The sequence below is a fragment of the Uncinocarpus reesii genome, genomic scaffold (assembly GCF_000003515.1).
Source record: "Uncinocarpus reesii 1704 scaffold_4 genomic scaffold, whole genome shotgun sequence".
NCBI classification, from domain to species: Eukaryota; Fungi; Ascomycota; class Eurotiomycetes; order Onygenales; family Onygenaceae; genus Uncinocarpus; species Uncinocarpus reesii.
This window is the reverse complement of record NW_003052497.1, coordinates 594,230-610,909: the sequence shown is the minus strand read 5'-3', so window position 1 is coordinate 610,909 and position 16,680 is coordinate 594,230. Positions and strand designations below refer to the sequence as shown.

The 16,680-nt window shown below is 50.7% G+C and overlaps 6 protein-coding genes across 6 annotated transcripts; 2 read left to right on the top strand and 4 right to left on the bottom strand.

The window, feature by feature from the left end:
- Nucleotides 1-259: 259 nt before the first annotated feature.
- Nucleotides 260-1,783, bottom strand: UREG_06317 (uncharacterized protein; the record flags this gene model as incomplete). The annotated part of the gene is made up of 1 exon (XM_002583304.1): nt 260-1,783. One exon carries the CDS (start codon nt 1,781-1,783, stop codon nt 260-262), a length of 1,524 nt encoding a protein of 507 aa, XP_002583350.1.
- A 1,466-nt stretch (nt 1,784-3,249) lies between these two features.
- Nucleotides 3,250-5,345, bottom strand: UREG_06316 (uncharacterized protein; the record flags this gene model as incomplete). The annotated part of the gene is made up of 4 exons (XM_002583303.1): nt 3,250-3,471; nt 3,536-4,247; nt 4,307-4,845; nt 5,001-5,345. 4 exons carry the CDS (start codon nt 5,343-5,345, stop codon nt 3,250-3,252), a joined length of 1,818 nt encoding a protein of 605 aa, XP_002583349.1.
- Nucleotides 5,346-6,450: 1,105 nt separating this feature from the next.
- On the bottom strand, nt 6,451-7,598 carry UREG_06315 (uncharacterized protein; the record flags this gene model as incomplete). Its single annotated transcript, XM_002583302.1, has 2 exons — nt 6,451-6,628; nt 6,694-7,598. 2 exons carry the CDS (start codon nt 7,596-7,598, stop codon nt 6,451-6,453), a joined length of 1,083 nt encoding a protein of 360 aa, XP_002583348.1.
- A 640-nt stretch (nt 7,599-8,238) lies between these two features.
- On the bottom strand, nt 8,239-10,133 carry UREG_06314 (uncharacterized protein; the record flags this gene model as incomplete). The annotated part of the gene is made up of 5 exons (XM_002583301.1): nt 8,239-8,532; nt 8,601-8,746; nt 8,958-9,628; nt 9,657-9,689; nt 9,802-10,133. The coding sequence occupies 5 exons, from the start codon at nt 10,131-10,133 to the stop codon at nt 8,239-8,241; spliced, it is 1,476 nt and encodes a 491-aa protein (XP_002583347.1).
- A 1,056-nt stretch (nt 10,134-11,189) lies between these two features.
- UREG_06313 (uncharacterized protein) lies at nt 11,190-14,480 on the top strand (the record flags this gene model as incomplete). Its single annotated transcript, XM_002583300.1, has 6 exons — nt 11,190-11,492; nt 11,552-11,624; nt 11,687-13,519; nt 13,575-13,651; nt 13,708-13,911; nt 13,971-14,480. The coding sequence occupies 6 exons, from the start codon at nt 11,190-11,192 to the stop codon at nt 14,478-14,480; spliced, it is 3,000 nt and encodes a 999-aa protein (XP_002583346.1).
- Nucleotides 14,481-15,732: 1,252 nt separating this feature from the next.
- Nucleotides 15,733-16,605, top strand: UREG_06312 (uncharacterized protein; the record flags this gene model as incomplete). The annotated part of the gene is made up of 1 exon (XM_002583299.1): nt 15,733-16,605. One exon carries the CDS (start codon nt 15,733-15,735, stop codon nt 16,603-16,605), a length of 873 nt encoding a protein of 290 aa, XP_002583345.1.
- Between the last annotated feature and the right edge of the window lie 75 nt (nt 16,606-16,680).

The window sequence follows — 16,680 nt, the reverse complement described above, 5'->3', positions numbered from 1 at the left end:
GATCGTGAAGAACGGAACAACAATGTACCGAAGGCGGTGAGAATATGTAACAGGTCTTGGCATTTAGTCACGTGATTTATTGCTCGTCGCTTATATAAGACACAGCCACAAGCTACCAGCCACAAGCGGCATCAAGGACAAGCATCATGCATGCTCCCTTACGCATCCCTAAGCGATGCTCCATCTCGTTTCCCAATACTTTACTCCGTACATGGAATATGACTCGCTGAAATATGTGTGGCTTACAACTATATACCAGTCATCCTAGATACATCTCCAGCGGCAAATCGTGGTAGATCTGGTAATCCAGTTCATTACTCCACTCCAGAATGAAGCATTTGACCAGAGCAGCAACATCCATCGGGCTGAGAGCAGGAGAATCCTGCCCCGGTTGAGACCTCCAGAAAGTGGTTTCATCCAGTGCTGCAGTCGCTCCATTCCACAGGGCCGTCGCTATATCTGTCACGATTCTCGTAATGTCCCCCGCATTTCCGCTGCCCGCCCTGACAGCACTAGCAGCCATGTCTGCCATTGGACCTCGAACAAACTGATCGTCCCATCCCCGAGCAGCCAGTCTCTCGGGCCAGGTAGCGACCGTATACCGAAGTGATTCCGCCAACCGATCTCGATTCCGATCCATCCGCTCCTTGGCAAACGCAACGAGGATATCACGGAGCCCACGATGGATGGACCACGAAAGAGGAGACCATGGGAGGCAATCCAGAGCTTTGTCGAGAGCGGCTGCTTCCGTCTCAGGGACATATAAAATAACGTCGGGGTTACCGCTTTCCTTGCTTGGTAGGCGAAGTACGACCATGTCTTCTGATCCCTCAGGTTCGTTCTCCAGCCGTTTCATGAACAGAAAGTCTATGTCGTGTACTTCACCGCCCATAATATGGTAAAGGTGCCTGCTGCCATGTGCACCGCCATATCCCCGAACGTGGTATTGCAGAATCCAAATACCGGCCGCTTTCCGCCCAGGAAATGCGCATTTAAAAAAGGTAGGGGCCGGAGCGTCCACCACGCCAGCCAGCATTTGTATGCATTTATCTACCCTTCTCTCAAATGTCGGAGGGTATACATCTTTGGAAAGCCCATGCGAATCGTGGGGAGCAAAGTGCACGACTGCGGCATCCCCAAGTGGCCAATCCACGTGCCATTGCCCGCAATAGGATGCGTATGCGGCTCGGAAACCAGCAGCACCACTATGTCGGAATACCGGCCGAGCATTGGTGATGCAAAATGCGGCGATCAGGGTCCTGCGCGAGATGTTCACGCAGGTGTGCAATTTGTGTTTTATCAAAGGACGAAGGGGGAGATCGTTCCATGGATCGTTGGAAATAGCCGCCGGCGACTCGCTTTTGATTGTCACTATTTGGCCACGTTTTTCAGCGTCCTCAGTGAAGGGCGTGCTCAAAAGTGGCTTCGTTTGCTGGCCAGGAATAATCGGAGACGGGAGAATGACCGCCAGTAGTACAGCCCACGCAGCCTTACCGCTTGGTTGTCTGCGTGGAAGACGAGTGACATATACTACCTTCCTGCCACAGAATCCCTGTGGGAAACTTGCGGCGACAATAGGGCCCACGGGCGGTGGTTTTATAATCCGATACCAGGGGATATGGGACTGTCGTAACATCCATCTGCCCAACTGCCGCTCGTCTCGCAAGGAATGGAAAGGGTCTGTCTCATCGATGAATGATCCGAATTGGGTTACGATGGAACCCAAACCGATCACTGTGGCAGCTAGTGAAAGCCAGCTCGCGACGGTCTGGGAAATATCCATTTTGTAAAGTCGTTTTCCTGTTCGAAAAATGATAGAAGGAAGTCGATGGGTGTTGCAGCCAGGCGAACAGCCCGCTAACCAGCCGCCCAATCGTTGGGTTGGCGGGTGTGCCAGGAAGGTCTTGAGTCTCGCAAATAAGTTACAGAGGAGGTTTTGCAAAATGATTGCGTTTTCTTTAGCGGCACAAAGTAAAAGATTATCATAGCTTAGCATCTGTTCTACTCCGTATTTGGAATCTGTTGGGCAACAGATTGGCACAGAAAGCCATCATGCATGTTGGCAAGCAAATCGAATCCGTTGGCCAACAGCCTCAACGTCTCTCGTGAACTACCCAGCCAGGATCTTGCTAAACACAAACACCAAAAACGCAAAGCCTCCCGCCACGAGAATCAGCTGAACCGTGAACATCACTGGTGATTCCGCCCAATTTGCTCGCTGAGTTTCGCCACCCGGTTCATACACCGGGGCGTGGAATGTCTGATAATGAGCCTGCTCGTGGCCCCATGGGAGGCCGCACGGATCGAGGCCGGTTGGCGGGTCATGGATGGGGGCCGGGTCCTGAGCGGGAGACCAAAAGTTAGAAAAAGTGCCTGAGCGAGCGCGGGAATTGGGGGGGCCGGGCGAGGATCATTTTTGGGGAACGGGCCGGGATTTCAACGGGCAATCTTCATAGGCAGGCTTTGGGTTCGACCAAGCACCGGCAAGGCTGCTGGAGAGATTCTTCACTTACATGTGCGCCATCTGTCATGGTGCTGAGGGGAGGAAGTTTCCCGGCGCCCTTGGTTCAGGTTTGCGCGCGGCCGTCGTTGGGTCCAGGTTTCTTTTGGTCGGGGTGTCGTCCGGGTTGTATCCAGCCTCATGCATGCGGATGCTTCTTGAAGGATCCCCGTTTCGATAGGCTCGTTAATAAGGTGTTGAGCAGGGTCGGTTGACCCTTCGCCGGATTTCCTGTGTAGAACTGCTGATTCGACAACACACGGCCCAGCCACCCTGTAAATATATATGTCTTTTGGTCACGCCCAGAGACGCTGGACGAGCTTGCGAGGTTCCCCGTCCATCCATAACAATCTACACGAACCGACAAACTCGATGGTTGGCTGCTTATCCCTGCACTTACAATTGGCGTGTTCTGTCAATAAATCATCAGGAAAAATCCTGTTCAGCCCTGGTGGTCTAAGCGGGGAAGAGAAATGAAACTTGGTATTATTGTGATTGAAAAGGAAGAATAGCGTCTGCAACTATATACATGAATCGCATACTATAGTATTATCTAGATAGTAGGGTGGAAACATAGATGTAGAAGCTCTCGCGCCAGTTCCGAAAACATACGTTCGAAATCCCGTAGCTCACCAGTCAACAATGGGTATAAAATCGAATCACTCGCTATATGTTGCCGGCGATTAAGCTTGCTAACCTGCTGACTTTCAAAATTGACATACTAACAAAAGAATCAAAGCGCCCTGTGCTTATCGATTACTTTCGTTGCTTATGTCTTGCATTTCCAGGTCGTGAAGTTCGTAGGATATCGGGGAAGAGACAGTTCCTACATTGCTGCTGGTCGCGTCAACGGTGGTGATTGTGGAATGGGCAGCCGAGAAACTACTCTGTCCTAGTGTTGAAGTCGGGCTCACAGAGCCCGTGTGATACGTTTCGGCATAATCATCCTCTGGCGGAGAAAATGACCAGACCTGGATCATCTTGTTAAAAGGGTGCAAATGAAAGTGAAAGTGGGCCGAATGCATTCGAACTCACCTCCATAAGCGTTCGCCCATCACGAGTTGCGAGAATGACTGCTTTTTCCTCCTCAAAAGCTACCCGCCAAACGGCTTCGGCGGGTTGGCTAAGCTCACGTACCAATTGACCACTCGCAAGATCCCAGATCTTCACGCGGCCATCGCTTCCACCACTTACGACCCGGTTAGCATCAAATTGCAAGCTGGTAATGCTGTTATCATGTGCAGCTAGGCGATGAATGGCCGTCATGCGCTGCAGAGACCAGATGCGGATAGATCCGTCAGAGCCACCGGTCACCAGCGTATCCCCTCGCATTTGTAGTTGACCGACCAGGGACGTATGGCCTTGTAAAACTGCATGGCACTGTCCAGAGTGAGGATCCCAAATTCTCACACTAGTATCCAAGCTGCCGGTGGCGACCCGTTGCCCATCAAAAGCAACAGCATAAATTTGGCTGAAATGTCCGCTTAGCGTTCTTAGGCAGCGAGCTTCCGATATGCTCCAGACTTTTGCAGTAGTGTCGTAACTACCTGACACCACTAGATCTCCGTGGATCTCTAGACATCTAACACTGGCCTGATGGCCAATCAAGACATTTTTACATACTCCCGCCGCTAAATCCCATATTCGCAATGTGGTGTCTCGGGAACCGGATATGGCTGTATCTCGATCCGACATTTTTAGGCACCGTACGGTCGATGTGTGACCGCGAAGCTTATGTATGCTTGCACTATAGTAATGAAATGTATTAGCGAAGTAGACACTGCAACGGGGTCGTTGACATATTACCCGGTAGACATATCCCATACACGAACATCTCGATCGCAGCCACCACTGACCAGCAGATCATCCCATGGCACCATGGCCCAAACTCCCATAACATGACCGTTCAAAGTTTTTTGATGCTCGCCCTCGGTGTCGAAAATATGAATTTTTGCATTGTCCAGCGCAACGACAATATATTTCGGTGTCATATGAAGACTAGTGACTACTCCCTGATCTGGAGTGATGTACTTCGTTTTAAGGTGGCCGCCTTTCTTCCAGGCTGCCTCCACCATATATCGCTGCTTGAAGTGGGAACGGTACGAGGTGGTTTTGGTGCGTAGTCTTCGGATTCGCGGCCTGTCATAGGTATCAATCGACGACGCCACGACTGAAGTATTGCCGCTTAACGGGTCGTGCACCGATCCATAGGCACTTTGTAACTCTTGTAAGTCTCTATTAAAATTAGAATTAAATCCAAAGGTTGAGGAGGAGGGCGAGTATTGTTCAAATGGTGCTTCGTAGTCTTCCGATATTCGTCTATAGGAATGTTTATCGCATAGGATCTTCCAGGTCAGATCATCGTTCAACAGATCGTACCATCGCCTCGAAACTTGAGATGCCCTTGCAAGCGTCTTGGGATCATCGATGAACGCGAGAATCTACGCATGTTCAGATTAACCACATTACAAAATAGGCAGAGTCACCAAGACTTGCTTACCCTCAAACACAGCTCGTTTGGGAGCATCTCGAAAGGGTCCTTCCTCAACTTTGGGCCAACAAGCTGGTGCACAAACCCAAGCAGCTGCTTATCACATAGGTTCAGAAGCTCTGTTAAGAACCGCTGCCGCTCCGACCGCCCCAATAAGCTAAAATGCGATATCGCCTCGCGGAAGGATATGTCTTCATCTTCTAATGCGGTCTCCCAGCTTGGGGCCCGTTGCTGGGGCGTTGGGCTTGGTGCCGGGGTGGGCGGGGATGTCGGGGCGGAGGGAAGGAGGTTGTGGAGGAGCGGGAGGGATTTGGTCGGCGTGGAGTGGTGTTTCGAGCGGCACGAGGAGCGCATGATGGCGGGAAAGTCGCTGGGACGCGGCTGGTGCGATCGGGGGATGGGACTGCGCCTGTCTTCAAGGGCGTCTATGGCGGAATTCGTACGTCGATGACCCGAACTCGGTCGGGCTCGACCAGGACCATGTGATTCAGAATATGCGTATCGTTGAACCTCTGTCGCGACAAAGCATTTGGATACTTTGTTCCAAGTCTTGATGGGATTTATAGATATTTATCTTCAGCTCGGGGCGGTGTTGAGAAAACGACGGTGGGCACAGTAGTGACTGTCGGTGACTGGGGGCCCTATTTCGCCTCCTGATCAATCAGCTGGTTGAGCTTTGGTCAAAGAGGGCTGTTTGGCCGTTCAAACGACCAATCCTTCCAACGACTGTGGTATGCAGGCCGATATTGGATGAAGCTGGATGAGAGACTGCTGGATTTCTTGTGGGAAAGGGTTTTTTCAACGCAGAGAATGGCCACACAGGGCTTGGTGGTGCATGGGCCAGCTGCAATTGGGAGGCGACCTGCTGCAGCACCACGATTGGGGAGGGGGTGAGTTTAGCAGTAAAACATCAAACAGCCGGCCAGACGGCTAGAATATCAAGTCGAAAATGTTGTTCACAATGCGACCAGTTCCTGCAAAGGACGGCTGTATTTTTGTGATCTGCAGAAACAGGTCACTTGACGGCGGATTGTATGTCTCATGATGCGCAAATTCCTCAAGACGTCCCTTTGTGTGTAACACTGTTTGAGCTTCAAGGGACTTTGTAAGAGAACTATTGATACCTTCTTGGTTCATCCTCGCGAAGCCCCGAAGATCCCAACAAGAGCTGATATACAGACCAACGGAGGCTGAATTTTTATGCAATACTATTCATATACAGGGTTACCTAGTTAACGCAGCTATGATGCAATGGAGGACGGTTCCGACAAAGCTTCAACACCTGAAGATTCCTAAGGAACAGATAAGATCATCAATATCCACAACTTCTGTCGATTCTAAGGAGTAACCCTTTTTTTCTCCTACGCCCTTTGGTACTATACAATGTCTAGAGAGGCAAAAACTCCTGGGCTGGCACCGCCATAGTTGAGCTGCGGGCCGCGACCTTGATGATATTCAATCATGCATGGCCGATCTGCAAGAACAGAGGGATGATCATTCCAATGATGGACGCAACTAGGTCTCGAATGGATCTTTTGGGATGTGATGATTCTCTCCCTTCATTGTACCCATTTACTGGGCCCTCCCGTCTTGATCCCTCCGTGATATTCTCCTGCATAGTGTGCATGGCAACATATCTGACGATAACCATTAGCATTGGCTGTTAAAAATGGGCTGTACATCTCGCTGAGCCTTCACTTACAGAAACGTGCCTGCAGAAAACAGGAGTAGCATCCCGGTCCTCCACCGGGTAGCCTGTTCGTCGCTCTCATGGCCTGCCAGAATGGTATGGGCAACGAGCCATGTTACAATGGCTCCAGCAGGTGCAGCCAGGCTAAAGACCAATAGATGACCCCTGGCCGCTCGAACAGATAATCCTTGCTTCAACAGAACAGAAGTCAAGCCAAAAGACGCCGGCGCCTTGTGAACCATAATAGCGAGGAAAATGATGAAGCTAAGACTCGTATTTGACGACGAAGCGCCGAGGGCGATTCCATCGGTTGCTGCGTGTATTACCAGCCCTGTGGTGGTTGCGAAGCTCTGGGATTGCCTTGCTCCGTTCCCAAAATCGAATATTCCTCCCCCACTGCCCACTCCTCCTCCTCGAGACGGAGAGGCTGCTCGGCCAAGGCCGGATCCAAGGTTGTCCAAAGATATGTGGTACGGGCGGTTTTGCTGTTTAGACGATGATGCCGCGTACTGGGGCAATTGGTCCACCAGGTACATCAAGAGAAAACCGCTTATCAGCCCCACACCAATCCAAGCATGGGGAGAGCTTTCTTCCTTTTTCTCCTTGGGCGCTTGCTCAGTGGTTCTTTCGTGTTCGTGCTCGTTTTTATCTCCATCTGAACCCTGTTTTCCTGTGTCACTGGGCTTATCGTTGGGTTCTTTCACTGCGGGAGGAGGTCCTGGCACCGCATGGCTACCATCTACTTCGGCACGGGGTAGTAATTGTGGCAGAGGTGAGTGATTCCACCGTACATCGATTGCGTGCGTGATGGCATCTCTTCGATGAACGTGACTATGCGAAGCTCCACTTGAGCTATACAGCGTTTCTACGCCCTCCGGTACAATGACAATGAGAGACGTGCCGACCAAAACGCCCATTCCAAGCGCCGATATCAGTCGGAGCTGTGAAGAGGAGAGCGTAAAGGAAAGTGGGAGCGAGCCGACCACGAAGGACCTGCAAACACAGTCATACGGCCACGATTAGTACCAGTGCAAAACGACGGAAATGAGACCAGGCTCAGAAGCACTAACGCGACTGCCATTAGGGTGCTCAAGACGAGCAATGTAAAGAGACCACCCATGATTCGCGGTGTTGCTTTGGATCCGTAACTGTCAAATGCCAAACTGCGGTCATTCCATCGCGAGGCTTCTTGGTACGTCGCGCGGGCCCCGTTCGTCTGTTAGGTCAGCCGGCATGAAGACGCTCGTGTGGGTTTCTCCTCTCGGATCGAAGACAGCAGTCGTCGTGCTCTCGCCGGCGTTCGATGCGAGACTGTGAGGACCTTTGCGGAATCCCTAAAATGGCCTTTCCAGTGCCAAGCCTTGGCCCGTTCGTTTTAGGTTTGGCCCGCCAAAGCTAGGGCCACGTGATGGCCATCCCTGAATTGGAAAGACCGTGACATGAACTTCAATTCTCATAGCTATATCCTACTCGACGTGCATCCAGAAGAACAAGACATTTACATATGCAATTACAGAACAATCAAAACCGAAGCAGAGTACGGAGTATATACCCAGTTCACGCAACCTTCAGAGCTTCCACATGGACAATGTCGTCCTTGAACTGGGATCCACTATCGCACGCTTCACGGTATTCGCGGATGAGGACGTCTGCAGGCGCTGCGTTGGCAACATAGTCCTGAATTGCTCGCACCGGGAAGAGGAAGTGCAAGCCACAGTAGACCGAAGCACTAATTGCAAATCCAGCCAGGAAGCAAATCTGGTACAGATGGACGAGGCCTTCTGGCACCGTGATGTTCTCATTGACTCCAGCAATAAATCCCGGAAGAGACGGCACGGTGCCGCAAACCCACTGGGATCACGGAATGGTCAGATAGACGGTCCCCAAGGCTGTTTTCCAGGAAATAAGAGTCAACTTACAGCGATCACAGCACGCCAATCGACCCCCAGTGTGCACCAATAAATGCTGCTGCTATTCCCAACAAAGAGGTCTTCAATTTTGATTTTGCGCTTATTGACAACGAACCACGAAGAGATCATCAAGCCAGTCATCGGCCCTAGGAACACTGCGTAACTGCTGAGGACGCTAAGGAAAATAGTGGCAGTCGACACCAATTTCCACGGGTTACAGGCGACGGACAAGGCAACGGTCAGGTACGCGCCACGGCGAATATTGATGTACTTTGGGAACGTTGCCGCCAAGTCGAATCCTGCAGCGCAACAAAAAAAGCGGATTAGTAGGTGCTACAGAATAGCCATGTGAGGAAAGCCTTTTACCTCCTGAGAGCGCGTTGCCGGGCACGTTCACACCCATTTGAGATATAATAAGCGCTAGACCAGAAAAGAATGCGGCCGCCCGGGAACGGGGACCTCCGTGCTCGATGATAGCGAGGAACAAGTCCGGAAGATTCCACAAAGGTTCGCCGTAACGATTCTGCGTGGCAGCAGTAACCAAAATACCGATGACGGAGCATACGATCGCGCAAATTGGAAAACTGAATGTTTGGCCGATAATGGCATGTCTAGGGCGGCAAGCAAACCTAGCATAGTCATTTTGATTAAGGATACCCGCAGCAATGCCACCGATTGTGCTAATAATCCCAAAAGCAACGGTCCAGCCCATTTGACCCCCTTCAACATTTGGGCCGCTCGTAATTGTGCTTCCGAATCCGTCGGGTCCCATGGTGGCTAGAGCCCAGATCAGGAGGACAAACTCGAAGACGAGGATAACGGAAGACGAGAGGTGGAAAAAGAGCCGTAGCTTGTGTGGTCGAATGTAAACGACCGGAAGCGAGAGCACCATGAAGATAATATATGATGCAAACTGCGCAGTGGTGATGCCGGTGGACGCCGCCATGGTGTTGGGGATACGGTCTTCAAGAGAAGGCCAAATCGCAGTGAGGCAGACATACACGCACTGGCCCCCAACATAGGCTTGGAATCCGAACCTAGGGTACAGTCATTCTTAGAACTCACGATTGAATCAAAACGGGCAGACTTCTTACCAGACTAGAATTTATGCGAGTTAGAACAAGCGTATATATACAGGGCGGAAAAGAATGACTGGGACTCACCAAGAGACAATAGAATTCTATTCCAGATGACAAACTGGCTCCCATACAACCCCCAGACATAGCGGTTCACCACGGGAAAGCCGATATGATAATATGCGCCCGGGAGGGAATTCAAAACGACAAAGGCTGTAGCTAAACCGTTGCCGACAACGATTGCAATGATGGCTTGCCACCATGACAAACCGAGAGCAACAAGAGAGCTTCCCGTCATATACGTGGAAATGTTGGAGTTGACCAAGATCCAGTAGTTCGTAAAGGTCCAGGTCGTCCATGTTCGCCTTTCGGCCTCAATGGGCTTGATGTCGTTGTTGACCCATCGGTTCGGGAGGGTGCCTCCTTCATGGTCAACTTCAAGCTTCTTCAGGAGAGCTGCGGCCATCATGCCTCGGCTTTGCAAATGGGAAATTAGCAAGAATGAATGACTTTCGAAAACAGTTCGTCAGGGAGCGAGGCATTGCAGTTTATATGTACTCCGTACTGGAGCTCGACTGATCAGCCACCCCGTTGCGCTTAGGGATCGGTTTATACCGGGGGTGGCTTCCGAGGCGTCTTTCCCCCAGCCTGAATTGAATGCCCGGTCTTCCACACTAAACCTGAGTTGTCTGGCGCTGTTCTTGCGAATATTCCAAATTGGGCCAGACGCCGGGAGACCCTTGCTGCGCTGCAAGCGACCTGCCGTTTCCCGTGGCCATGGCGCAGAAAAAGCACTTATATCCGTCCCGAAATGCTCAGGACGGCAAATTCCCTTTTGTCTTTTGCGGAGGTCGCTAGTCTGAACGTTAAGCTTATCGCGACCATGGATGGAGCGCGTTTCGACGCCGCAAGCACCAACAGCTCGTTCGCCGCTCTGAGCCTTGGAACACGAAATCCCTGCCAGCTGATTTTGCTCTGTGGGGGAGCACCGGGTCCTGTCGGGCTTGTCGACCGCCCATTGGCGCCCACAGCATGACACTTGCTGCCCACGCGAGAAAAGGGGAAACAAGACATGAATTGTGGACGAACGTGACTGACTCCAGCTGTTGCCACCACTCGCTTGGGTCAACGGACCTCGTGGGACTGGGAGACTCGAAGAGCTTGATTCGGCCTTTGGATCATTCCGATGGGCCAGCATGGCCGACGAACGCAGAGGGAAGAAATGAGGACCCATCGCTCGAATCCGACGCTGGACCCCTCCCAGTCAACTATATATAATTGCGCAAAACCACGTCAGAGGCCAAGGAATGCGTTCTCACCGGACCTTTGCTGTGGTGGACTTTATTGAGATCTTTTCTGGAAACGGACTTGAACAGAGTAAGTGAACAAGGGCCCTGGTTTCCACCGACGCGGGGTTTGGATGATCCTAACATTCTTATATAGTCTGTTCTTGAATTCCGGTTGTGCTATTTGTTTTGAGGCGCCTGCACTAGCATATTATTGAGGATTACTTCAATCGAAGATGTACCGTATTGGCGTTGACGTTGGTGGCACGAACACCGATGCAGCCATCTTGGATATCACAGCATCCGAGAAGCAGTCTCGGGGTGTTTTGGCGTCTAGTAAAACTTCCACCACGCCAGATGTCACAAGCGGTATCAAATCCGTGATAGAGAATGTTCTGCAAAAGTCTGCGGTTGACACCAAGGATATCCTCAGCGTTGCGATTGGTACTACGCACTTTGTCAATGCAGTGGTCGAAGCAGACGCACGGAGGCTCAGCAAAGTTGCCGTGATCAGATTATGCGGGCCATTCACTCGCCAGGTAATTCGAGGTTTTAGCTTCTTAGTATGACTTTACAACGTTGGCTAACTGATTGTTAGATCCCTCCATTTACTGATTTTCCGCCCGCATTAACAAAGATCATGCGTGGCCCTATATTCTACTTGGATGGCGGTAGGTAACTCCGCCTCTAGTTCTAAAAAAGCCGTGTATTGACGAAATACCCTTCTACTTAGGCCTCGAGATTGACGGGCGTCAAATTAAGCCTTTGAACCCGGAGCAAATCAAGCAAGCCGTAGCTAGCATCCGTGAAGCGGGTATTACCATGGTCGCAATTGTCGGGGTATTCTCCCCACTAGATCATAGCGGCATTCATGAGGAAACGTGCAAGAAAATGATGCTCGAACTGGACCCTTCACTTTCTATTGTCTGTTCGCATTCAATTGGCGGCGTCGGTCTTCTGGAACGCGAAAACGCTACGATATTGAATGCTTCCATTCTCAACCTAGCCAAAAAGACAGTCCGTGCCTTTTGCAAAGCTATGTCTGATCTTCACCTCTCATGTGAGCTGTATCTTACGCAAAACGATGGCACATTAACCGATGCGGTGACTGCGTCTGAATTCCCTATCAAGACCTTTGCCAGTGGTCCTACCAATAGTATGACCGGCGCAGCTTTCTTGGCTGGACTCGATAGGCAAGAGACTAAGACATCTAATGAGCGTCAAGTCCTCGTCATTGATGTTGGAGGCACCACCTCCGATGTTTGCGCACTGCTTCCATCAGGATTTCCCCGCCAAGCATCGAACTTTGTTGAAGTTGGTGGAGTAAGGACAGCATTCTCGATGCCAGAAGTACTGTCTGTTGGGCTCGGTGGAGGCAGCATCATTCGGCATGACAAGAATACAGGCCATGTGAGTGTTGGACCGGATTCGGTGGGCCACTATCTTACAAGCAAAGCACTGGTATTCGGAGGCGATGTCATGACAACAACCGACATTGTGGTTGCAACAGGGTCCCACAGCATTGGCGATTCGTCTAAAGCTGCGACAATCCCCAAAGCAATTGTGGACGAAGCCCGAAAAGGCATCAAGAAAATCTTGGAGCGTGCAGTTGATGGCATGAAGGTGTCTGCGCTTCCTGTTACTGTCCTCCTCGTTGGCGGCGGCTCAATCATCTACATGGATACACTTGAGGGGGTTGAGGAGTGCATTATCCCCCCTCATCACGACTCCGCAAATGCAGTTGGCGCTGCGATCGCAAAAGTTGCAGGAACCGTTGATTTAATTGAAATCTTGGCGGATCGCAGTGAGAAGGAGGTGGTGAAGAAGGCCGAACAGGCCGCAATAGATGCGGCGGTTGCACGAGGTGCTGACCGGAGCGACGTTAAGATTGCTGAAGTCGAGAAACTTCCTCTTCAATATGTGTCAAACAAGGCTACAAGAATTTTGGTTAAGGCGGTTGGAAAACTTAGGATTCCAGACCCAACGGCAGTAAATAAGGGTAACTTGAACCTTTTTGCAAACGAAGACATTGAAGTCAGCGAGGAACAACCGAAAGCCGCAGCCGCGGAAGATACAGCCGTCTCTGCGGTGAAGCATTCCATACATATTGATATCCCATCCTATAAACCCGATGTTCGGAACGGTGTTTGGTATGTCAGTCCTGTTGACCTCGAGTTCATTGCGTCTGGAACCGGCGTGTTGGGCACAGGCGGTGGTGGCCCTTCTTATCTTCAATATCTTGTTGCGCTTGAGACGCTGAAAGGAAGTCCCCCTGGCAAGATGCGCGTGATCTCACCCAAGAAGTTAGCCGACTCCGATGTATGTGTTTTTGCATCTTGGTATGGAGCTCCAAGCGTATCTGGGGAGCGTATCCCTGCCGGATCAGAGTTACCGAAAGCCGTTGAGATGTCTGTCAAAGTGTCGGGTCACACACATTTCGAGGCTATCATCGCAGACGAAATTGGCGGTGGGAATGGCATGACGCCCTTCCCGACTGGAGTGCATTATGATATCCCAGTGCTCGATGGTGATTTGATGGGGCGTGCTTATCCCACCATGGAACACGGTACGTCGGGATGCCGACCCTTTGACATTTCCAACTGCTAACAGTATTCTTTAAGGAACTCCTTATGTGTATGGCAACAGTATCACCCCATGCATATTGGCTGACGCGCAAGGAAACGTCTCTGTCATTATGGTGAGAGGCATGTCGGGATAGAAGCTGGTCATTTGCTAACAGGTATTTCTTTACAGGATGCCGTCAGCAATGCTAAGGTTGAGAATATGCTGCGAGCTGTCTGCATCGAATTGGGTCTCAACACTGCCGTTGCTGCAACCCCACTGCCTGGCCCTGCAATCAAGAAATACGCAGTGCCAAACACGGTCTCTCAAGCATGGTACTTGGGCAGAGCGGTTCATATGGCTCGCCGTTCAAAGTCGAGTGTGACCAAGGCAATCGTAAGTTGACAAACGATATCAGTAGCGATTCAACTTTAAACTCACTCTTTGATCGTTAGTTTGATACGACGCCCGGAAAGCTGCTTTACGTTGGAAAAATCATTGATGTTCGCCGAGACGTCAGCCGCGGGTATACCATGGGCCACTGCGTCATCGCGCCGCTCTCCAGGGATGAAATAGAACAGCAACCTTCGAACGATGCCGCAAACTCACCGTCAGTGGCCGACGACCGGGAAATCATTTTACCGTTCCAGAATGAATTCCTATACGCTGCCTACGTGAATGATCCAGAGAACCCTGAAGACCTAGCCAAACAGGAGGTCATCTGCACAGTTCCAGATTTGATTTCAGTCCTCGGCCAAGATGGAGAAGCGATTGGATCACAAGAGTTGCGGTATGGGCTGAAGGTTAGCGTGATTGCTATGCCTGCGCATCCGCTATGGACTAGTGATGAGCGTGGGCTCCGTGTTGGAGGACCTGCGGGCTTTGGCTTGGACATGGAATGGAAGACTGTCGGGCAATATGAGGAGCCGCGGAGTGTGATTGACGATTATAATGTTGATGTCTAATAGACAGCTCACCCGTGAGCAAAATATCTAGAACCGCCATAGAACGCGAAGCATGCAAGAAGCGTGCAATCGACATAGATTAGCATTGTTTAACCGCTACCTAGTTATATAGGAAACAAAATGGGAAATTAGGTAATGGGTCTAGGTTTTGCGCTAAACCACACCAGGCTAGCTGCAGTCTGAAAACACACCAAACCCGAAGCAGTCTAGCGTCATGGAGCTTATCTGAACGCCATCTGCGACGTGATTTGAAGTCGCGCTGGAGGAGCATTCAAGTCAACTGCGAGCACAAGTGAGCCTGGCTATCAATTCACAGCTATCAGATAAAGCAACGCAACCGGCTGCAATGGACGATCAAGCTTCGTGTAAGTGCTCCTAAGCGACTATTCACTGAGGAATTTCCTGACAATAGCAATCAGGGACTTGTAGCTCCAATGACGCCGTTCAAGTCTCGATCGTCCAGCCGAACAATGACGGCAAGCTCAGCACGCTTTCGACATTCTACCCCGAGTTCACGTACCCGATTTTTGGCGACAATGAAACGGTATTCGGGTACAAAGGATTGATGATCCAAATTCGATTTGCGGCGCATGATTTGAGATCGAATGTTCGCATTTCATATGACGAGAAGTTCAAGCCGGTTAAAGATGTCGCAGCGGTGGATCTGAATAAGACATTGAAACCATTTCTGCCTGAAGGTATGATAGTTGATTGTACACAATCGACACCAAAGAGTACCTGCGATTCAAAAAGCTAAGCGCGTCATCTAAACAGAATCATTTACTCCGCTCAAAGACTTTGAGCGATCTTTGGTAAATGACGAATCCGCAAAAGATTTTAAACCGCCAGGGAAACTTGTTCATAGCTACACCAGGGGCAATCGAAACTATGAGGTATGGGCGGGCTCACTGGTAGATCCAGACATCCAGGAGCTACTAGAGCGAATCCAGATCTTCGTGTCTCTTTTCATCGAAGGCGGGACTCTGATCGAGACTAATGATTTTGAATGGACGTTGCAAAGATGGACAGTTTATTTTGTGTTAGTTCTTACAGACGACAATTCTGGATGTTGTTGCACCTGGAAGCTAACTGCATTGTTAGATATGAAAAATTGTCTGAACCCCCCGCGCCAGATGCCTCCGTCTACTCGTTCGTAGGATATGCCACAACATACAGGTGGTATTTCTTCAACAAAACTAGCGAAAAACACCAGGTTTCCAGCGGACCTTTCCCCTATCCAACCACACTGAATATGGCCGAACTACCGTCACGGCTTCGCATTTCCCAATTTCTCATCCTCAAACCCCACCAATTATCGGGCCATGGCACGCAACTTTATCAAACGATCCATCGCGCAGCTCGTGAAGACCCTACAGTCTATGAACTTACAGTCGAAGACCCGAATGAGGCCTTTGATGCCCTCCGTGACACCAATGACTACCATCTGCTCGAACCCATTTTCGGACAACACAATATCACAATCAACCCAGATCCAATACCTGCAAAACAAGGCCGTCCTCGTCACCCCCGCTCCGTCCCAACGTCCCTGCTTATCCCAACGGATACATTGCGCAAGTTGCGCATCGAGTACAAGATTGCGCCCACCCAGTTCGCCCACTTAGTAGAAATGTACCTCCTCAGCCTTATCCCCATGTCTCACCGTGGCTCTCACAACGTGAACTTGGCACGACTCCGTATCCAAAAGTCTCGTGCTTCGAACGAGCACGACCGACGATACTACTGGTGGCGCATGCTTGTTAAGCAGCGGCTGTACAAGCGTCATCGCGACATGCTGATTCAAGTTGAGCCGGCCGAACGTGTGGAAAAACTGGAAGAGACACTGCATAACGTGGAAGAGGGATATGAAAATTTACTCAAAGCTTTCGAGATGAAAGTGCCCCGGGATGACACGGAAGGCGCGACGCCTATTGTGGATCAGCAACAGATTCAAGTTGAAGACCGAGAGACACGTGTAGGGGATTCCCTCGTCAAAGAGAGAACAAAGAGAAAGTTGGTGGTCATGGAGGATGAGGATGGGGACGACGACCCTTCAGCCGCTGCTAATAGTGCAGAAGGCGGGGGTGAAGGGGATGCCAATGCCCCCTTCAAAAAGACCAAGGTGTAATTGTGCCAAAGGATGTGTACGCTGCTTGAGCCTATAGCACTAGGGATGTTACAATATGAATTCTGATTATTCCCT